The sequence below is a fragment of the Symphalangus syndactylus genome, chromosome 8, assembly GCF_028878055.3.
Source record: "Symphalangus syndactylus isolate Jambi chromosome 8, NHGRI_mSymSyn1-v2.1_pri, whole genome shotgun sequence".
NCBI classification, from domain to species: Eukaryota; Metazoa; Chordata; class Mammalia; order Primates; family Hylobatidae; genus Symphalangus; species Symphalangus syndactylus.
Genome location: NC_072430.2, coordinates 88721222 through 88746136, shown reverse-complemented (window position 1 = coordinate 88746136; position 24915 = coordinate 88721222). Strand labels below are relative to the sequence as shown.

At 35.2% G+C, this 24915-nt stretch overlaps 1 protein-coding gene across 1 annotated transcript in view; it reads right to left on the bottom strand.

Annotated features, from left to right (window-relative positions):
* Window positions 1–24179, bottom strand: part of ZNF804A (zinc finger protein 804A) — a 352837-nt gene extending 328658 nt beyond the window's left edge. The window contains exon 1 of the mRNA XM_055289946.2: window positions 23636–24179. Coding sequence (XP_055145921.1) covers window positions 23636–23746 — 111 coding nt within the window. The 5' untranslated portion in view covers window positions 23747–24179. The remainder of the gene's footprint in view (window positions 1–23635) is intronic.
* Window positions 24180–24915: the final 736 nt, after the last annotated feature.

Below are 24915 nucleotides of genomic sequence, written 5' to 3'. Positions count from 1 at the left end.
CGGCTGATAATATTCAGACATTTTTAGTTACCTCTTCTATGACTACAATGAAGAATAGTCTACAAAGTAATTGTTGCTCATATAACCCACTGCTAATTTTTCCAGCAAATAAAGGGAATGCCTTTCTTGTCCACCTAATAGCATATAGCTTCTCATTTGTGTAGTACTGATGTTGATACAAGGGATAGATTGTTCTAAGTACTGATTTTTCAGTGCAATATCATATCTTTGCTGTGTGGGCACCTCTTCTTCAAATGCTATTTTCAAGTTCACTTACAGGCAATAATCAAATGGCATTCCCTTCACTGAAAATTTTCTGCAGAATATGTATTCCAGTTCTAGGTTATTTCCTTTCCTCAGTTTGTTTTCAGGCTAATTTACTTAAATTATTCTCCCAGATAATTTACTCATGCATACACACATCTTATACAAATCAATGAAGTCTTTTTCAATGTTGTATTGTTCTTATACATTTAACATCATAGTGTTTTCTGAAAGCAACTTAAAAACTAATAAGATGTCAGTATTATTGAAATTGACAAAAAGCTGACATATACACTCCAAAGTGTATATGGCATAAATTGGTTTCAATAGAATGAAAGTCTATTGAAGGTGGTAGGCAATTTTTTCACTCAGCAGTACATACAATTTAAAATATTATATTAATATCTAATGCAAAATCAAGGCTGCTTTTGATGCAGGGAATTTATATCAATAAGCTCCATTTTCCCAGGTCTTGGGTGATCAGACCATTGTAAGTTCAAATTTGACTCAATCTTTGATTACAATTCAAACATTTAAAGAATGCAATCGAAAAACCATAAATTCACACTGTGGAGAAAGGTATACTTTACAGGAATTGAAATACTTCCTATTTCATGACACAATGTAAAGATGCAAATAATGAAAAATGGATTACAGGTATTAATATCATACATATTTCCTGATCTACAGTTATTATTGCACCCTTTCAATGAACTTGACATGTGAGAGATATACTAGCATAGTGAATATAAGCTCTGGCTCTGAAGACAGATTGCCTGAATTTGAATGACACAAGTAAGATATAATCAGAGTACTTTCCAAATAGCGTTCGGTTAGGATAAAATACAAATAAAATGCCTGGAAATGTATACAGAGCAGTCAAATTAATGACTAATTGAGATGTTTCAAAATTTCACATCAAAAACCAAACTCAGGCCGTACTTCAAAATTATTGTCTTTGGCCATAAGACGTTTTCATTGCAGATTGCAGTCAATTCTTTTCTCATACGCCAATCAAATCTCTGGATTTGTTTGATACCATGATGCTATTAAGAAGGCTTTCAAATTAAGAGAATAGGTACAAGAATTTCTATACATTATAAAATGTTATAGAAATATTTTTAAATAAGATAATCACAAATATCCAGATAATTTTTAAAAATATTTCTACTTGCTGCCAGTAAATTATACTACACACTTTTTGGGGTACATGCATCCTACTTTGGAGACCACTGCACTAAACAGTACAATCTATATGAAAAGAACATTGTATTAGTACTCCTAGCAGAGTATCAGCTACATAGAGGCAATCAATAGACATTTGTTACAGAAATACAGAAATCAATGAATATGTACACACCAATGCAGACACATACTTCCTCTAGTAGCATAGTGTAGTTTGCAGGAACAATACGGCAGAAATTAAATCTACAAATTCTAAAGCCATTTATGTCGGATTGTCCATCTAGAAATATGGATACATGGATATATAACTATATACAAATAGATGCACATATATAATTATTAATACAAGTGCTGATAATGGGAAATAATTTGTTACTGGGATCAACATGCAAATGTTTAGTGTATTTTACTCGATATTTGCTATGATTTCTAAGTTTTATCCCAAATATCTAAACATGATTTAAAAATTATCTACCAGTGTTGTTAAAAGAAGAAATATATTTCATCTGGAAAGTTATTTTTCTAAATGACTCTGTATTTTGAAAATAGAACTAAAAATGTATGAGATAATATGTGAAAATTTTGAGTATTTTATATACGTACATACATTTTTTTCTAGCCTTCTGAAATTCCAAAACTGACAGACTTGAATGTTTGTTTATGTTCATCTGTTATTTCTATCTGCTTCTGTCATTATCTAGTTATCATCTATTAATTATTCTTATTATAGGAAATTAAAGATATAGAAAAATAAATGCTATTAAAAATCCAAATAATTGTGAAATAAATTGCAGCTATCTTATTAAACATTTACTACAATTTATGATACCAGTTCTTGTATACTAAAATTATAAAAAGTATTGATAGGATGTTTAAGTTTACAACTAATGAAATCAATCAGGTAATTACTACACATTTTGTCCTATCAATAATTGTGGCACTTCTCTACAGAATGCTTATTACATCTATTTCATTTACAATTTTTTGCCTTCCATATGAAATTCTCTTTTCCTGTGTTTTTCCACTTATTGTAATATTATACTTTCCTTGAAAATGACTTTCAACAGGCTCAAGCAAAAATAATATGTGTGATTCCATACCCTGATGACTAAGAAATTACCAGAGGTTTCAGAAAGGGAGAATCATCATATCCTGTTATTACCCTGTTTAATTCATTCTGATGAACAAATAGATGAGTTCATTTTGCCAATTTTTAATGAGGCATAGTTGCTAAAATAAAAATCAAATCACTTAGATTCCAATCTAATGTCAAAAACACAACCTTATTTTCATAGATAGTCTTCCTCTTGGTGAAAATTATTGCTTAGACACTTCTTCCTTTTATGAACTGATTTGCAGAACTAGCAATTTTTTTAGCAGAAAATTAAGCAATACATTTTAACTCTTATTTGTAGGAATCTTTGTCACACTACTTGTTTCTTTTGATTTGCGTGAAGGAATGTTAAAGAATTATAATGCAATATTTGGTAAACAAAACAGATCAGAGAGATTTACAAGCTAGAGCTCAATAACCTATCATTCAGTGTGATTACTTTATGTTTTTCAAATATTTCCATACAAACTTTCTTTAATAGTTTATATTTTTAAATCAGTGAATTAAGTGTTTGCATTATTCACAAGCTGATATCATATATAATTTTGTGATATAAAATAAAGAGTTAAGAAGCTACAAAATATACTTCCCTAAGGATGATCACACACTTATTTTGAGAAATGTATATTTGATTTACAATTGGATATATATTTTTACCTATAGATTTAATCATAAATTGTTTTTAAGGGTATAATGTGAAACACATTTTTTGCAAATAATTTATTAAGTTTGAATTATATAATTAACTGACTTCTCTGCTGTATTTATTCTTCTTTGTAAAATATGTTTATAGTCTATCATGATTATAAGAATTGTTATAAATAATGATCATTTACTGTGGTTGTGATGAGATCACAACCTAAGTCAAAATTAGTCTGAACCACTCATAAGCATGTATAACTTCTGGCTAGACACTTAGAGTTTTTCATCCATAAAATGGAGGTAATAACTGTACTCACCTGCTTTAAAACCATGTTTTTTATTATAAGCATGTTTACATAAAAATACTAACTTAGAAGAAATGTGATATAGAGGCATGATACTAACTTGCGAACATCCATTTGAAGGATATCATTAATTTTATTCTTAGCCTTGCAGTAATTGTTTCTAGCTTCCTTCATTGCCATTAATAATGTTGACTTCCTTTCTTCTCCACTTCAAAATATTTTCTCAACATAAAGACCCTTAAAATGATCCAATTCTATTCATATAACTTGAAGCAGTCTAGACTATACAGTAACCTTAAAAAAAAACAAAAATATGTATGTGTTCTATTTTTAAATAAAAGCTTCTAACTACATTATAGTTGTTACCTTGATCAGATTATATATGCATATATACATGCATAAGTCTATATAATATTTATCACTATATATCTTTATACATAAATTTGGTGTTGGAACAAATTAATGAAGACCGAAAGAATAAGAAATCTCTTTACAATCACACCAAATGTCTGCTCAAAGGCTCCTTCCTGATTACTTTTTGTTCACACATCACAAGGTGTGTTTCTCCTCCCTGCTCCCACTCCCTGCAGCAAAGCCAGCAATTAGTAGAAAATAACTTTAGATGTATCAGTATCTTACCAAAAAATATATTAAAAGGCCCCCGATCTTTTTATCTTCTTATACTCTCCCTGAAAATAGTTTCTGAAAAGATGGAAGCATAACTTACACGTTATGAACTGTCTTAGCTGAAAGCCAGTCTCTATAAATGTGTACTGCAAAGCCCAGTAATTAGAAAATGGGCAGCTTTGCTTATCTTATTCCTTTAAATGGAAGAAACAATAATATATTCCAGAAAATGGTGGTGCACTTCCAGGATAAACAGCCTGCAAATAATTCTTTATTTAATGTGAGAAGTTTTATTAATCTTAATAGTTAGTATATAGAAGGTTTCAGAACTAGGAAGTTTTAAAAGCTGGGAGAAAATTGCAGCATGAATTGACACAGTTGTCCCTCGGTTTACAGGGGGTTTGGTTCCAGGAATCCCAGCGATACCAAAATCCGAGGATGCTAACGTTCCATGGTAGGCCCTGTGAAACCTGTGGATATGGAGACCTAACTGTACTAGAAAAATATTTTAACACGTGAATTTTACCAAAATCATATCTTTTATTAAATAACCTTTTTTCCTATCTAGGTGCAATATATAATGTACATGAAACACGCTACTTCGTGCTCATATAATCTAATTGACTAGCTTCTGTTCAATTACCTGTAATAAGGAGAAAAACAAACCTGAAAATGTCTTTGTTGAAAACTTTTTTGGTAAGTTAATAAATAGGCAATAATGCCAATTTCAGTTAAGTATCCAGATGTTTATACCAAAAATAGAAAAACAAATAAATGAAAGAGCAAATTATTTTTGCAAATTAAACCATGATATTTGGAGGCAACATTGAATGATTTATAAATGTGTTTCCTAATTCTAATCTCAATAACTGGGCATAGCCGTATTTTCTAGGATATGAGAATGCATATTATTCATTACTTGTGAGATAAACTAAACACAATGGAATAAATATAAACATACATATGTTAAAGTCTTAGTATTCTTGTCCATTCTCTAGTGTCCACAAGACATGTATAAATTAAAGACAACATAGATGACCTTGGATAATATGTAACCTCTAAACACTAAGTTTTCTCATTTGTAAAATGGCAATTATAATAATATCAAATTAAATAGTTGCTGCAATGTTTGACATATTTTATGTATATTTTTATCGATGGACCTAACAAAGAATAAGTGCTCAATAGTGAGAAATTAATTTAAAGTTTGTTGATTTATTTTAATGATTTGAAAATATGATTTAGAGAAGATTAACCAAAGGCGTTTAGAATAGTTATAAAACTATATTAAATAATTGACTTAACCACAAAATTATTAATGTAGAATTGATTCCTAAGGCATCATAATCACAATATAAGTAAAAATTCTAAGCAATGATGAAAGTTCCATATATCCAAAAATGACTTGAGTACCTATACCAGATTTTAAAATAAAATAATTGGAATAAGTTATTTTATTTATAAATCCAGGTTCTCAATTGTTAAATCTTATACTTTTTTGTAAAAACACCTTGCATTTGTTCTGCTTTTCAAAAAGCTATTTACTTTTATGACTCTTTAATTTTTCAAATTACATGATGTTTAAACAAATTTATTGTCTCAATCATTTGCTTTGTTATTCAACACAATGGTTTTAAAAAACAGCATACATTGAAAATTATTCAATACTATGAATGCATTATTATACCTAATTTCTACATAAACTATTAAAGCATCGTTGAAAAGGAAATTGGCCAAGTTAACTAAATTTTCTCATGAAGCTTAACCTAGAACTAGATTTATTGTGCTTACAAAGTAGTCTTACATTTCCATCCATTCTATAGATGTTAGATTCTATTAAATTTTAAAATTTTGTCCTTTAACTATAACTACAGTTTTTTCAAGTTTTTAAAATTTATCTTCTTTCTTTTTTATAATGAAACAAATGTATAGCTAATTTTCTAAAAGATTTATTGTAGGTGATGGGAGGGTAAGGAGCGGAGAGAAGAGAACCTAAGAAAATGATGAAGGGAGGACCTCATCTCTCATACTAAATATGAATGTGTGACATCCAAACATTCTTTAGGAACATGCCCACTGAAGCCAAACCACACGTATTTTATCCTAGAACAGCAAGAGTTGTCTGAGGGCACTTAGGAAAGCTAGATTCCTGCACCATACCCACAGATACTAAGATTTAGTACCTATGAAACGAGGTCCATGATGTTACATTTTTCTAAACTTTCAGGTGATATTTATGACCAATTAGTTTTGGAATCTGTGCTCCATAGAACTTTATTTTCCTGCATAGAATAAACTAGGGAATCCACTTATAGGCTATATATGGGTACTAAGTTTTATGAATAATTCCCTGACCTTTATTTCCCTAGACTCCCTAAAGCACCTATTCCCTATTTATTCCGTAGCTCTTACATTCTGACTGATAAGCACACGTCCATTTATTAGCCTTGGAAGGGAAGAACGATAACTATTCTATAAGATGGCAATAATTGTAAAAATAATAGCTTTTATTATATGCCAGACACTGAAGCAGACACTTCCCTGATATTATTTAATCTTTACAACAATGCCATTCACACATAGGCATCTTAGAGCATTTCAGTAGTAATTACATATAATATGTATAATATGTTCAAGATAACATTTGGTGTACAGCAGGGACTAAGGTTAATTGTAGTTTTTGCTATTTACAGACAAAGAAACAGAAACAAAAAGAGGTTACACAACTGACTCAGGTTACACAGCTAGAATTCAAACTCAGATCTCTCTAGTTCTAAATAGAAAGGGGAATGGTGGGAAGCAAAGGAAGGTGTGAAACACGTGAAAACTATGGAAAACCCAGAAAATATTGAAAAAGATAAAATAAAATTCTACATTTTTCTCAAATCTAGTCATGTTTCTCAACAAAAACAACAAAAAATTAACTTACTGAATGATGCATAAAATAGGTTTATTGGAAAGGTGGAGGACAGATTCAAAGGTGACCCTGTTGAATCAGGCTTATTGAGGAACAAAAACGGTCAATGCTTGGGCCAAGTTCTTTCACTTAAAATAGTCAGCTAGGAACAACATAGCTGGCTCTTCAGGCCCGGGAACTTTTCACTGATGATGTTAGTGTGTGATGACTGAAGACTCGCTAGGACTCCCTTCTCTTAACCCTGCTGCAGCTGCTTCCAGTGATCTCCAGTGGACCCTGTGTCTTTGTGCCATCCTACCTCTGAATGTCCCTTCTTGTATTAGGTGGCTAAACTTAACTTGCCAGAAAGTGGGGAGAAAGTAACTACATTCCTTATATCACTGCCTATTATTGGGCTTGAGATTGTTAAAAAATAGCCAAAAATCATATGAAATACATTATCTGTAGATAGGATTCTGTCATGAGTCTACAAATCCTCAAAGAATGCAGAATTCAAGCCAGAATAGAAAAAGAGGCATCATTTCAAGTAGGTTCCTGTTACTATGGTAATTTTTTTTTTATTTAGCAGTGTTATCATATAAGTTATCATCCAAATTAATTGTGAGAGTTAAAGGCAGTGTAATTATTAATAATGCCAGGACAACAGCATAAACTGGGATTATCTTTGGTAAACTTGGATGTGCCATCACCCAATTATTCTTTATTATTATAATTTAAGTTCTGGGATACATGTGCAGAATGTGCAGGTGTGTTACATAGGTATACATGTGACATGGTGGTTTGCTGCACCCATCAACCCATCACCTACATTAGGTGGTTTCCAGCTTCATCTATATCCCTGCAAAGGACATGAACTCATCCTTTTTTATGGCTGCATAGTATTCCATAGTGTATATGTGCCACATTGTCTTTATCTAGTCTATCATTGATTGGCATTTGGGTTGATTCCAAATCTTTGCTATTGTGAACACTGCCGCAATAAACATATGTGTGCATGTGTCTTTATAGTAGAATGATTTATAATCCTTTGGGTATATATCCAGTAATGGGACTGCTGGGTCAAATGGTATTTCTGGTTCTGGATCCTTGAGGAATCACCACACTGTCTTCCACAATAGTTGAACTAATTTACACTCCCACCAACAGTGTAAAAGTATTCCTATTTCTCCACATCGTCTCCAGCATCTGTTGTTTCCTGACTTTATAATGATTGCCATTCTAACTAGCATGAGATGGTATCTCATTGTGGTTTTGATTTGCCTTTCTCTAATGACCAGGGATGATGAACTTTTTTTCATATGTTTGTCGGTCACATAAATGTCTTCTTTTCACAAGTGTCTGTTCATATCCTTTGCCAACTTTTTGATGGGGATGTTTGTTTTTTTCTTGTGAATTTGTTTAAGTTCCTGTTACTATGGTAATTTTTATTTTTTATTTAGCAGGGTTACCACATAAGTTATCATCCAAATTAATTGTGAGTTAAAGACAGTGTCATTATTAATAATGCCAGGAGATTCTGGATATTAGCTCTTTGTCAGATGGATAGATTGCATAAAATTTCTCCCATTCTGTAGACTGCCTGTTCACTCTGATGATAGTTTCTTTTGCTGTGCAGAAGCTCTTTAGTTTAATTAGATCTTATTTGTCAATTTTGGCTTTTGTTGCCATTGCTTTTGGTGTTTTAGACATGAAGTCTTTGCCCATACCTCTGTCCTGAATGGTATTGCCTAGGTTTTCTTACAGGGTTTTTTATGGTTTTAGGTCTTATGTTTAAATCTTTAACCTATATTGAGTTAATTTTTGTATAAGGTGTAAGAAAGGGGTCCAGTTTCAGTTTTCTGCATATGGCTAGCCATTTTTCCCAACACCTTTATTAAATTGGGGATCCTTTCCCCATTTCTTGTTTTTGTCAAGTTTGTCAAAGATCAGATGGTTGTAGATGTGTGGTGTTATTTCTGAGGCCTCTATTCTGTTCCATTAGTCTGTATATCTGTTTTGGTACCAGTACCATGCTGTTTTGGTTACTGTAGTCTTGTAGTATAGTTTGAATTCAGGTAGCATGATGCCTCCAGCGTTGTTATTTTTACTTAGGATTGTCTTGGCTATACAGGCTTTTTTGGTTCCATATGAAATTTAACATAGTTTTTTCTAATTCTGTGAAGAAAGTCAGTGGTAGCTTGATGGGGATAGTACTGAATCTATAAATTACTTTGGGCCGTATGGCCATTTTCATACTACTGATTCTTCCTATCCATGAGTGTGGAATATTTTTCCATTTGTTTGTGTCCTCTCTTATTTCCTTGAGCAGTGGTTTGTAGTTCTCCTTGAAGAGGTCCTTCACATTCCTTGTAAGTTGTATTCCTAGGTATTTTATTCTCTTTGTAGCACCAATTATTCTTATATCAACTATGTTAGCTTATATTAGCTTCTTACTGCCTTAGAAGAATTAATGAATTTCTCTTTCCCCTTACCCCCATCTCTTTCTTTTTATTTATTTTTAATTTGTAGGACTGTCCGTCCAGTGGAACTTTGACCACTGAGTTACTTCAGGTTTTGCCAAATCTCACTAACATGATTTTCAGATCTCTGGTATTATATTGGTCGGCCAGAAAGTTCTGACTTTTCAAATGAATTATTGTTTACATTTCTGGCCATGGCTAAAGATGCTAGTAGAATTCTGTGGACTTCAGGAGAAATAAACATTCAGACAGGCTGAAACTGAAATAACAGCACCCTCTACTACTATGGTGTGTAGTGAGACAGCGAGAGCAAGAGAGTGAGTGGGAGGAAGTGGGGCAGACAGAGAGAGAGAATATGAATGATTTTGTTCCACATGTGCATGTCTGTTTTGCCTTGAGCCTGTGAATAGATATTGCCCTTATTTTATGAAGGAAAAAAGGATAAAAGAGAAAAGAGAGTGTCTCATACTCTACACAGTTTCTATACTTCATAGAATTATATCAGCACCTTGCTAATGTGTCAAAATAGTTGGCATGTTCGATGCCTGAAAGGCAAATAATTGTTCATACAATATCATATGTGAGTTAAATTGTGGTATCATATAAGGAAACAACATCCTCAGTCTCCAAATGTTTCTTAATCAAATTGAGCTTACATAATGCTAGCTGATGCACAAAGATCTGTGTGTTTTGATTTATTATTATTATTTACCTAATTAACCCTTTACTGTGAAATAATATGGAAATAGATTGTCTTCAATGTGGCTCTTCAGGACAGCAATAAGTAATAAACTCCATCTGAAATTCTATTACTATCAATCTACCTGTGAAACAGCTTTGTGTGTTTTTGAGTAACAGTATGTATCATAACATCAACTACTTTAAGTCCTCATCCATAAAAGTTATATCCTTTGGGAGACCAAGGTGGGCAGATCACCTGAGGTAAGAAGTTCAAGATCAGCCTGACCAACATGGAGAAACCCCGTCTCTACTAAAAATACAAAAATTAGCCGGGCTTGGTGATGGGAGCCTGTAATCCCAGCTACTCAGCTGAGGCAGAAGAATTGCTGGAACCCGGGAAGCGGAGGTTGCAGTGAGCCAAGATCATACCGCTGCACTCCAGCCTGAGTGACAAGAGCAAGACTCCGTCTCAAAAAAAAAAAAAAAAAAAAAATTACATCTTTCATGTTGAACCAGTAATTTCCCAGTGATTGGTAATACAAATAGAAAAGTTTGTATAATTTTATACAATCTGTACTATTTCCCTAGAAATATAATACCAATTGTTATGAAGAAAATTCCATTAAATTTTAATAAAGATTGAAAATTTGGATCTCAGATATTTTTCAACTATTTTTTTCTATTTATATAATATCGCTTATGGCAATCATGAAAATAAGAAATAATTTTCAAAATTTCACATATTATTTCATATTTTAGGTATTCTTTCAGCAAGTAACTATCATCACAGTCGACCTTTATTTTGGTTAATAATGTACTCCATGAACATTTCAATCAAATTTAATGATTAATTAGCTATGACATTAAAGCAAATTAGGTATTAAGAATCATAAAAGGTTTAAGGAACTAAAAAACCCTAAAAACATCAGCTTCAATAGGAAGACTGATACTTTTACAGCCAAGAGTGACATCTAAGGAAGATATAATTGGTCATCAACTCTATGTCAGCAGTATCTTTTCCATGTATCACATGTGACTGAAATAGATAATGGCCAAAAATAATTACTAGGTGAAGTATACAAATTAAGTACACAGCAAACACATCACCCCCATGTTGCCTTCTTATATTGACTTCCTGGCTAATAAAATTTAAAGTGACTCTTTGCTAATAAAATTGTGATAAGTATATTTGACAATGTTATTAATCTATGGTTGATTACTATGCCTGTTGTTTTGAAAAGAAGAGGAAATGTTATGTCGCCCCCTAGTGTAAATATTAATTTTGTAACATCAGAACTTCAGTAATCTAGAAGACATTGCAAGGGAATTACAGCTATTAAAATTATTATTGAAGAGAATTAAAAGAATTTCTAAGCTTCCCAAAAGAGCAAGCTTCCCATTGTTTCGTGAACTTTATAAGTCACAGCAATGACTGATATCTGAGGGTTTCCTTATGATTTTCAGGTCTTCATAACCTAAAATATTTAGGGCTCAGCACATATTTAAGATTTTATGCATTCTTGGGCTATGGGTAAATATGTAAGAAATGCCATGGGTAAGCTAAGAGCAATGTTCTGAATGTTTGCCCCACCCCCCCCCCCAAAAAAGTATATGTTGAAATTCTAAGCCCCAATGTGATGGTATCAGAGATGAGGACTTTGGAAGGTAATTAGGTCACGAGAACCTCACCCTCATAACAGATTAGTGCCCTTATAAAAGAGGCCTAGAGAGTTATTTTGCCCACTTCCCCCACATGGGAAGAAGTCTGACTATAAGGAAGTAAGCTGTCACCAGACACCAAATTGGCACCTTAATCTTGGAATTCCCAGCCTCTAGAACTGTCAGAAATACATTTCTGTTGTATGTAAGCTACTCAATCAGTGGTATTTTGTTATAACAGCTCAAACAGGCTAAGACACTGAGAAAAAAAAGGAAATGTTGACATGGTTCAATAGTAATAGTGTCCAAATTATGTAAATCCATACATAGTTAATTTTATTATCATATCCTTTATCTAAAGATAACACAACTGACAGGGAGAGAGGTGAACTTTACCCAGGTCATAACACAAGTGACTGGTTGTAGTAGACTTTCTTGCTAAATTGGGTGCAAGAACACAATTCTGGAGTGAAAGCAGTCATTTTCTTCTCAACTTTAAATGTACATTGTCCAGACATTGAGTGTCTTCACCAGGGAGTGGTATTTTGCTAATATAACCTTTTGAAGGAAGTAACACAAATGTAATTTTACAGTATTTCCATTGATACTTTCTTGGGGGCCACTAGATTATGCCACTTGAGGCATTTTTACTAAACAAAGACAGAATCTACATTTAATTCCATCTTTTTGTCCTTGACCAGTTGTAAAAAAAGAAATCACTACACACTTCTCATTAAACCCATTCCTTTTCTGCAACTAGTCTCACTTCCTTCCTATTAACTTATTGACTTCAAATATCCTGCTTTCTATAACCAATCTAAAAGTCTTTGGCAACTCCCAGAGTTTCAGACTTTTTCTAAAGTCTTTGCAACAAAACTTACTCACGCTGATGTCTTAGTCTGTTTTCTGTTGCTATAAAAGAATACTTGAGACTGGATAATACATTAAAAAAGTTATTTTTTACAGTTGTCAAGGCTGGAATATCCAAGGTAAAGGATTTGGACTGTATCTGGTGACAAGCTTCTTACTGGTGGGGACTCTCTGCAGAGTCCAGAGGCAGCTCAGGGCATCACATTGCAAGCGGACTTACGAGTAACAGCCAAATTGATTTTTATAAGAGATCCATCTTTTTTAATAATAAACACCCTCCCTAGATAGACCATTAATCTATCAACCTATGAATGCATTACTCCATTCATGAGGGCAGAGCCCTTATGACCCAATCATCTCCCAAATGTCCCACCTATCAACACTGCTGCAGTGGGGACAAAGTTTTTTCAACACATGAGCTTCTGGGGGACATATTTCACACCACAGGCCTCTACTTTTCATTCTTTAGGTGTTTCCTGTCTGAGGGGCACAGACAAGACAATATAGATGGGTGCTATAAATGGGACTTCTGTATCCCCCAAAATACATATGCTGAAATCCTAACTCCCAATGTGATGGTATTAGATGAAGCCTTTGGGAGATAATTGGGTCATGAGGATGGAACCCTCATGTGTGCAATTACTTCCTTCATAAGAAGAGACACAGTAACTAATCTCCCTCTCTGTCCTCCATCATGTGAGAATACTATGAGAAGACAGCCACATGCAAACCAGGAAGCAGGTCCTCGCCAGACATGGAATCAGCTAGGAACTTGATCTTGGACTTCTCAGACTCCAGAATTCTGAGAAATAAGTATTTGTTGTTTAAGCCACCCAGTCTATATTAATTCGTTATGGAAGCCCAATCAAAGGCAAAGAGTTAATTTTTAAATTGTTGTTAATAACTTTAACTCCTAGTGGCTGAATCTGGGAGAAAGTCTGTGCACTAGGAGTAATCACGCCTCTCTGTCAGAACACTTCAACAGGAGTCAGGAGAGAACTCTGAAGCTCAGAGAAAGGGTCATGCATAATTCAGTGTCACAGCAGTAGTCAATGGTCAGCCCCAAAATTCTGAGTGCTGCCCAAACAATCCTCTATCTGTTTTCCGCCACCACTCCATTGCTGCTACTACCAATAGTATGATTGTCAGAACCAATGTTATCCTACCCTGTATCTCCAGTGACATTGTTCACCACAAGAAACCCAGAACTCCCAAATTCTTCCTCATTACCTGAACTTCATTCTCCATATGGCCAGGTTACATCCTTTTTTCTGACACAAATCTCTATATTTCCACATATCCTAAAACTCTTGGACTATGTCTTCCTTGAATTCATAAGTGTCTGTTATCAAAAAAATTCTGTAGATTCAAACTTTTCACTGAAGTTAAACTTCTTTTCTTTTTTGCTCTAAGTGAAGCCTGTTTCTCCTGAAAACACTATTTACCCTGTATCTCTCTCCAGAGGTGGATGTTTTATCTTCCAAACTCCTTATACTAATGTGGTAATATGTGGCACAAGCCCTCTTTGCTCCATCTTGACACCTACCTCATTCCTAAAAGTTCTCAGCCTTGGATCTCATGTCCCTGAAATAATCTTCTCTTATAAGCTTGTCCTCCTTCCCTCTCTTGCAACCATCCATCTCATGGTCATATCTGAGAAAGGAAAAAGCAGCTCTCAAGAACTGATGGGTAGTATCTTGTCTGGATCTAAAAGTGAGGCATAGTATTCTCTTGTCAAATATAAATAGTTTCACGATACACTAACGTCAGATAAGGTCACTCTATGACTGTGATGGAGCTTAACAATAACAAGTCCACTCCGCAATCACATTTGAGCACATACATTACCAAAATCACTGTTTTTGTTACCCAACATCTCCCTCTGCCAGCCATTATGAGGAAAGCTGCTTTTCCACCAATTACAGCCCTACCCCTATTTTGTTTCTCTTTGCTCCTAGATAGAAAGTCCTAAGATACCCAATATGAAATTGTCTTTTCTTTATCACAGTATCCAATCCAGAATTAAACAATGTTTTAGCAAACTCTCCGGAAAATACACCTCACACAATCCCAAATCCTAAATAACTACCCCTTATACTCTCTTCAAGAGATGCATCAAGGTTCTCCATGGTGTGCAGTTAACCTTGTTTCAACAAATACCAATGTTCCTAACTTGGTTCAACTAGAGTTGTGTCCTTGTATTTCTGGCTGGTGGACATTGACATAACTCTGTACATATTTTGTATATTTCATGAAGACATTTTTGTTTTGTAAAATGAACGTCCTTCATTTTACGTACCTCAATTTAAAGCTCATTTGCTTAAATTCAGGCTAACAAAGTATAAACTTTTGAAATTAACTTTAAAAGATATTTGATATTGTTTGGTTGTATCCCCACCCAAATCTGATCTAGAATTGTAGTTCCCATAATCACCACATGTCATGAGGGTGGAAGGTTGGGGGGACCTGGTGGGAGGAAATTGAATCATGGAGGCAGTTATCCTCATGCTGTTCTCAAGACAGTGAGTTCTCAGGAGAGTTGATGGTTTTATAAGGGGCTTTTCTCTCCCTTCACTCGGCTCTTCTCCTTCCCACCATCATGTGAAGAAAGGTGTGTTTGCTTCCCTTCCTGCCATGATTGTAAGTTTCCTGAGGTCTCCCCAGACATGCAGAACTGTGAGTCAATTAAACCTTTTTCCTTTATAATTACCTAGTCTCAGATATGTCCTTATAGCAGCATGAGAATAGACTAATACAATATTTCATCTAATTTAGAGAGAGCTTGACTTTCTTCAAGTACAATAAACATGTGTGGTAAGCTGTTGGAGTTGAACAGATAAGAATAATTCCATTTTACATAGAGGTTGTTTTAGATGCTTGAGGTGTGTTGATTGAGAGAGAGAAATTGTAATCCAGGCAAATATTTCAGATAAAGTTATTGTAAACCTGTATATAAAATAGCAGAAACATTCCGCAATCAGCTCTATCAATTTTAAACCTATATAGTTATCAACATCAATGCATCTATTTCCTATTAAATCCAAAGGAGGTTTACATTTCAAACAGTTAGCTCATTATAAAAGAAATATTATAAACTGATTTTCACTGTATCAGTTAAGGTTCTCCAGAACCATAGGAACAATATATGTGTGTGTGTGTCTGTATGTGTGTGTGTGTGTGTGTGTAGACACACATATGATTTATTTTAACAAACTGACTCAGTGATTGCAGGAGCTGGTAAATCTTAAATGTGAAGGCATGGCCTACAGGCTGGAAACTCAGGTAGGAGTTGTTACAGAAGTTCTCAGGTAGAATTTTTTCTCCAGAAAGCCTCAGTTTCTGCTCTTACATTTTTCAGCTGGTTATCAGGCCAAACCACATCATCAAGAGTAATCTTCTTTACTTAAAGTGTAAACTGGTTGTCAACATTAAGTGTATCTACAAAATACCTTCATAGCTATACCTACATTAGAATTTGATTAAATAACTGGCTACGTGATATGATTTGGCTCTGTGTCCCCACCCAAATCTCATCTTGAATTGTAATCCCCAGGTGTTGAGGGAGGGAAGTGACTGGATCATAGGGGAAGTTTCCCCCATGCTGTTCTCGTGATAGTAAGTGAGCTCTCACTAGATCTGATAATTTTATAAGCATCTGGCATTTCCCATTTGCACTTCTCTCTCCTGCCACCATGGGAAGAAGGTCCTTGCTTCTCCCTCACCATCCACGATGATTGTAAGTTTTCTGAGGCCTCCCCAACCATGTGGAAATGTGAGTCAATTAAACTTTCCTTTATAAATTACCCAGTCTCGGGTAATATCTTTATAGCAGTGTGAGAATCGACTAATACGCTACTATTGTAGGTGACACATAAAACTAGCCATCATGTTTAATACAGGCAATTTTTCTATTTTTCTATTTACTATTTAAGACAAAATGTTTTCTTACAATTTGAACACAGCATTGACCTCATAAACAGTCAGTATATTAAATGTAGTTACATTTAGAAAAGTATATAACTTTCTTCTAATGGTGCTAAACCATTATGAAAGAATTCAGAGTAATACCTCAGGTAATGGACTTTGTTTACTTTGACAACCATGATTGAATTTTAATTATTTATTACTCCTCTTAATCTTATACTGTAATGGGAAGTGTACTGTAATACATTTATAAAATTAATGAATCATGGCTACTTGAAGACACTATCATAATACAGTACACAGTTATCTCTGCATATCCATGGGGAAGTGGTTCTAAGATCCCCCTAGGATATATATCAAAATCCACAGATTCTCAAGTCCTTTACATAAATGGTGTAGTATTTACATATAGTCTATGAACATCTTGCCTTATTCTTTAAAGTATCTGGAGATTAGATTACTTCTAATGCCCAGTAAAATGTAAATACTATGTAAACTGTTGTTATACTGTATTATTTAGGGAATAATGGCAAGAAAAAAAATGTTTGTACATGTTAAGTACAAATACAATGTGCGTTTTTTCTTTTTAGAGTATTTGAGATACTCAAAGTATCCACAGTGGTTGAATCCATGAATTAGAACCCATGGATATGAAGGTCCTTCTATGTATTGTAACATTTTCTCAGATACAGTAGATAATTTAGAATGAGATAAAACAGATCAAATGGCTTAGGTTAAAATATTTAGGAAGGGAAACTAACATAATTATATTTATTATTGTGGTTAGCAATATAAAAATGTGATAAACAGATATAAGTAATTTCTTTATAAATTTTTGTTGCAGTACACCATAAATTATAACTGCTATCTTTTTTCGGAAGGATTACTCAAACTCCTAACAGCAAGTCGCTTCAACAGTACTATCTCAGTTAAATGAACACGATAGGAAATTATTTCAATGCTATATCATTACTACAAGTATTTAAATATGATTTACACTATGTATAATACTTTTAATAAACCATTTCCCAAATATGGTATATAAATGTAACATGTTTATTTAAGTATATATTAAAGAATAAAATTACATTCTAAATTAAATTTTTGAGGTCAAAAACAACAGCAAAATGCCAAAAACACCAGTAGCCTAAGTAAAAGTTTGCAATTTTAAAATGCAAAAATTTATCACTCTGAAATCCCTGTATATTTCTTATTATGATATGGATCCTAGATATTTGACCTGGAGAATACTGCTAATTCAGTTCAACCAATATATGGCAAACAGGTACTACAGAAGAAAATATTACGATAGAAATATTTCTATCTCCACATAGGTAAACTTCGGTCCTTGAACTAAGCAAGGTGTGGAAAACTGAAGTGCCTTCAATGGTCAGGAAAGTAACGTAAGTAAGTGAATAGCCTACATAGCAACAGAATGTAGTGTAGACAGTGGAAAACGGAGAAGTGTCTTCTTCCAACTTCATTTCAACACAAGTATTTTAAAACACTGTGCACACTAAACAAACTAATTTGGCAGCCCGAATTTGGCCCTGAATATAATTCCATTAAACCTCTAGACTAGGTCATCCCTGAAATTCTCGCTGATCTGTATTTTCATTAAAAATGTGACCGGGCGCGGTGGGTCACGCCTGTAATCCCAGCATTTTGGGAGGCCGAGGCGGGCGGATCACAAGGTCAGGAGATCAAGACCATCCTGGCTAACACGGTGAAACCTCGTCTCTACTAAAAATACAAAAAAAAAAAAAAAGCCTGGCGCGATGGCGGGCGCCTGTAGTCCCAGCTGAGGCAGGAGAATGGCGTGAACCCGGGAGGCGGAGCTTGCAGTGAGCCGAGATGGCGCCACTGCACTCCAGCCTGGGCAAAAAGAGCGAGACTCCGTCTCAAAAGAAAAAAAAAAAAAAATGTAATTGCAGCCATCCATAACCTGAAACTATTTGGTGCAGAAGTGAGAAGTCAAGACATTATGTCACTATTCAAATTTCAGCTATCTAACATAACTCAATATTTAATGAATTAACAAAAGTATGTGGTAATTATGAATATTATTTGACATTTGCCTTAAAATACTGCTTGCATGTTTGTGTTACAACAATAATTCAATATCAGTTATTTTCCATACTAGAATAATGTGTTCTGAAAAAGGACATGTAGTAAAGTTTCACTAGAATTCAAAACCAACAGAACAAGAATATATGACACCTTAAGTTCAGAAAATTGAGACACAAGATGGTCTTTAATATTGAATATATGAGTTTAAATGAAATTTGGAAGAATATATAATTGGACTGCTTGTGTGAAGAAGTTTATAAAGTGGGAAGGTATGAAGATATATTAGGATATCACCCTAATCCACCCTCACCCCTGAGCTCTCTTGAGGACATTAACCTAAAAATAATAACTTTTCCAACAGCACCAATTCACCAATTGATCTCTTTAGTCTTACATGCACACTCTTAAAGTGCCACCTAAATGGGTTTCGATGAGAAGCCTTTTAAATTACATTCTCCAAGAGATTTAGAAAATGTTCAAGGGAATTATATGAAAAATAAGTTATATTCAATAATGAAAACTAAAACAAAAGGCCAAATAGTGTTTCAAAAGCCTGCCGAATTTTAGTGTGTTCCTATATACACAAGGGAAATAACACAGAATTTTTTCAGGTTTTTCAAAATTAACACACATGACAACGTCCTGAGTGACAAGAAACGTACAAACATGTCAAAAGGTGTGAATAATTTTTAACAGATTCAAAATGAACAAGAGCAGCCCAAAATGCTCCTTAGCATGTATTATTTAGTGCGTAATACAGAGCCTGTGGTGCCTAGAACAGTGCTTTGTAATTGAGGCACCTCAATAAATTTGAATGAACTAAATAAATATTTTGTGAACCGATTAGTAAATTAACATTTCTTTTCTTGCCTAACGTAGTATTTCATATATTAGAAATGGAGGGCAGCCTAGAAGAAACAAGACCTTTAGGTCCGACAGAAATGAATGATATTTGCATATGGAGGATGAGTAGTAAAACAAATTTAATCAAATTATTCTGTGAATCTGGCACTATTTATCCATATCTGTAGACAACTGGAAAAATAAAGTGCCTTCAACCAGATAACACAATACCATCTCTTAATCATATTATCATAATGATCCCTAGATATTCCATATTTTAGCATATAAATTATAAAGGAAATATGTCTGGAGTCAGGAAATCTGCTTGATAATATTGACTCACTGTATGACCTCAAAACTATCACTGACTCTTTTGAATTCCATAGTCAGTGAAATAGATATAATGTTATTATGGGATACTAAAATGCTGACCAACTAACAGAATGTAATGAACAAATTAGTAATGATTTCCAAGTTTCCCAAGACAAATCCCAAATTACATATTAAAGTGATTAAAGGAATATTTAAATTCCATGTTAAATATGTAGTATACAAAAATATTCTGTATTTATTTAAATATATAATTAAGACAAACTTTGTAAATCAATTGCAAAAAAAGATGTACCAAATGTCTTTATTCAGTAAGCAATTGCTTACACAATCATTAATTGGGAAAATCTAAATAAAAAGAATGAGATTAGATGGAAGATAAACTTTATTCTTTTCTGTTAAGCCCTGTAACTTATCCAGAAATATTCTGGAGAACTATTAAATATTCACTTATTTCTTGTTCCATGAAATTAAAACTATATTACAGATATGTTGCAGCTTTTAACAGAAATCATGATAAATAGGCTGACCTTTCTTTTTGCTTGTAAGACATTGCCAAATGAAAATTTATATATTTTTCATTATAATTGGCAAAAGGAATATATTTAAAAGCTCATAAATAGGGTCAACATCAACAAGAGGCTTAGTCTTCAAGAATGTTGTTGTTTTATTTTCCAAAATTTTATGTTTGGGTGATATAATACGACCTATAGAAGGGACTATATATTTTGACTATCTTCTCAATATGAATGGTAGGATTACATTCTGGATTTAGGATTAAAGCAATTAATCACTGGCACTAAAATATGAATTACCCTGGTTATTCTATAAGTAACATCTAATTCATAAAAGAAGACTGTCTTAACAGTTACAGGCTAACTTAAATTAATCCTGTGACTTTTTTGAAGATTATAAAATTATTTTCTAAATTTGAATTTTAAAAATTCTCAAATAGCCATTAAGTATCTATTGACAGAAGCTAACTAAAAAGTCATGGAGTAATCAAAGTACCTTTTCGCTGAATAATTTTATGTTTAAAGTTGCACTTCCCCGAAGTAAGAAAAAAAAACATTTGCGATAGTATCAAAATCCTTAGAACTTGGTACACAATTCAAAATACAAAAATGTGATGATTTTTAATGGCAAAATTCAAATATTTTAAATTAAAATATAAAGTTGGAAAGATATCGTAATTATTACTCCATAAAACTGGGATTAAAATCATTTTACATGATTAACACAAACAAGTTTATCTGTCCATTTAAACAATAAAAAATAAAACTGCAAAACCATGATAAGCATAAATTCTTACTTGAAAATTTATAGAATATGGCATATATACCTTTTAAGATGATGTTTGCATTTCTTATTGAAGTTGCCAATTTTAGAAGTTTTAGATCCTGTTTCCTATTTCTAAGTGACAGTATGTTTTAGCATATATGTAAGTGCTCATAGCATCCTATGTGCTATAAAGAATCATTTTGGGGTAAGTATAGACAGCTCTTTTTAAAATTGAAATCATTCATTTATGAATAGATCTAGAATCTTTTGTTATACTTAAAGACAGGCATAAATCTCATTATTTTCCATAATAATACTCATGAGAAGGCATCTAGAAAGCACAGATAATAGATGAATACATTATCTTGTAAAGAAGTAGTTTCAAATATATTCACATCATATATGAAAATTTACTTCTTTTCAGTCAGTGCAAATCTCATACACAGGAAATACAAACTTGGGCAGTTTTAAAATCATCTGGAAGGACTAGCTCAGAAGTGCCTAAAGTCTCTTTCATGATAACTAAGATAATTATGGAGTTATTTCAAAGCCATTTTATCCTTGTTTGTTCTTTCTGATGTTTGTCTATATTTAGGTTTATTCATCTCATTTAGATAGCTGTTTTTTAGAACCCAGTTTCCTCACAAGGTTACAATGGCAAATCTAGACTTTAACCTACCTTTTGTAAATATAAGTCATAAAGAATGAACCAACTCCAAACACACAACAAACACATTCGCATAAGCAAATTCAACCATTGTTAGAACCTAAGATTAACTTGAGAATCAAGACCTATAGAATTTTAACAAGTTGAGGCTTGGTAAATAACTTTTTTTTTCTATAAACCCCACTATGCATTTTATCACCTACACCATTATTGTAAGTATGGAAATGAAATCTTGTGCATTAAGTTTGCCTTTAACTGTAAGTGAAATTTAATTGAAAAAACAGTATGTACTTTCTTCAAACTGAAAGTTTTTCCCCCAAAATTTTACCTTCCTTTTTTACTTCTCTAAGTGGGGCCAGAACAATTTCAGTAATTCCTTTAGACTTTGGCTAACTGCTCTTTGTGCTACTCTACTAAAGACTGCAGAAGAGTATTTTCACTTTCTTTTGTTCAACAACAACCAACAACCACATCCACAAAAACAATAAAAGAAACAAACTAGCCCTGCTTTTGTGAGTCTTAAGTGGGCTGAAAGCAAGTAGCCAAGAGATTCAAGTAAAAAGAATGAAATTAAATGCATCAAGAATTTACGTAAAACTTTAGATGAGAACTTTACATTCTTGGAAAACACACATCACAGCATATTTTCTTTATTCATAAAGAAACATATTTTAAGATACATAAAGAGAATTCGATCAAGAATGCTATATTTATTTTTAGACTATTTGAGTCTGTCCTTAAACTTCTACTCTCCTCATTCAGGCTAAGTTACCACTGTGTAAGAAAGGGGAAGGGAGGCTGCTTGCTAATAAACACGGACTTCAGTGAATCATACATTTGTATAATTGCCGCCTTACTTTTACTCTTTGCAGTACTAAGCCTAATGAGCCTTTATTCTACTTTCTTTTTTACTTTATGGAGGTGTATACTTCTCCAAACATACCAATACATGAAAGTCGGTTCTGCAGGGAGGTTTTATAGCTAAAGGGAGATTTGGATGAGAAGTAGGAGCAATCATCCTGCACTACCTCAATGCTCAGCACATCTTCTCCCACCAATCAGGAGTGCTCTTCCGACTAGGATCCTGAAAAATGAAGCTCTCTGATCCAGTGAGAACCTTCCAGCAACTGCCTGGGTTCTATCTGCCTCACGTTTTCCCTAGTGGCTCTAATGGTGAAATAGTGATAGTGTTTCACACATATCCACCACCACGTTACAGTGAATAGCTGAAAGTGGACAGCATAAGGTTCTGGAGGCACTCTCTTAAGCTTAGCACTGACAACTTCTCACTAGAGAAGTTTGCTATCAGTCCTTCATGAAAGAGCTGGAATACAAACTCTTTCTGAGACCATCACTCAATCCCGCCACTTCCTTCTTGTGACCAGCCACATGGTTCCCTGCCTCCATCAGAGACAGCCACATCCTCATTCACCTTCAGGCTCCTAAGCCAAACAAAAGAGGTTATGGGGTAACTTGGGGTTGGAGTTCTTTTCTTTTCTCTTTAAACAGCTCCTGTTGACACATTTGCTTCAAATAAGGAGAGACTGTGGTAATCTTCAGCTTAATGGAGTGAGGTGAGAGAGTCCAGAGCATTGTGGAAGTGTCAACCAAAGCCATGGATCACAGCTTCCCTAAGACCCCTTCCTTTTTCTACACCCAATTCTCACCCCACGCCCACCAGATAAATAAATGAGCAAATTATAAACCAAATTGAATCTCAACACCTCCAAAAACTCAATCTTCCAAATGCCCTCTTAAATATGAGAGAGAGAGAGAGAGGAAAACAGAAGCGATTACCAGAGTTTTGTTCCCGTTCTTGCTGAGAGGGCCTCGGAAAACTCCCTTGATGTTGCGAAAGTGTCCGTTGCTGAGATGCGTGGAGCTGATGACAATGTAGTAACACTCCATGGGGCAGCCGCCGCCTCCTCCGCCGCAGCCGCCGCTTCCACGCACCCCTCGCCCACAGCCGCAGCGCGCCGGGGCCGGCGAGGGTGGGCTGGGGACCCGCCACGAGGGCACGCAGCCGCCCCCGGCACGTCCTCTGGAGACTGGTTCACTGCACCCCTCTGTGGTGCGCGCCGAGGCTCCCCCGCCTCCGCATGCTCGCCGCGCTCTCCCTCAGTCTCTCGCTCCTCAGTTTCTCTTCTAATTCGCGTCGGGACGACGAGCCCTGCGGGAGGATTCCAGGCTAGGAGGGGGCCGGGCCGGCGAAATGGAGCCGAGCGGGAGTCAGTGCCCGCGCGGCGGCCGGGCGGAGCGGGGCTGCAGGAGCCGCCTGCGAGGCAGCAGAAGCGGCGGCGGCGGCAGCATCCCCCGCGCTCGGTGCCTGCACTCGGAGTTGCTGCTGCTGGCAGGCATGAGTGTTATTATAGTGAGCGGCGTTGCCGGTCCATTGCACTGAGCCAATGGCAGGGAGCCACTGGGCTGATACTGAGAGCTGTCAGAGGAGTACATCTGTCACCCGCTGCCTCCCCCGCCCACCCCGCCGCCCGCCGCCGGGACCCGCGGCCGCGCCAGCCCGAGCGCGAGTGGGAGCGCCCCGCGCGGCGCCGCTGCCGCAGAGGGCCGGGGACGCGACAACCACCGCCAAGTGGGAGACTCCTGGAAGGTGGGGGCGGAGACGAAGCGAAGAGGCCGCGATTTCTTGCCTGGCAGTTGGCGTGGGGGTGGGGGCGAGGGGGATAAATAAATTAATAATTCAATACCGAAAGCCACCCGCTTCCGACTGCAGCGAATCCAGGCCGGTGCCAGCAGCGGCTTCTTTCTCAAGATAATTACTATCCCCTGGGTTTGGCTTATTTGATTTTGTTATTTAATGTGTGTTTGGTATGGAGGCTGGTACTCTGTTCAGTCTTAGAGAAAGGCGAGGAAAGAAAATGTGCCCCCCACCCATCCCTGCTCCCACACATTTGTAGATACCGTAAGTGCTTGTGTTGATGATAGTTTCGGGGGAGGGTAGTTGTGGCGATGCGAGTACAAGTGAGTAGAGGGTAAAAGCAGAGACTCCTGATCTATATGTCCCTCCTCCTGGCATTCCCCTCACCCCACCTCCCCTGAGAACCTCAGTTCTTCCTAAA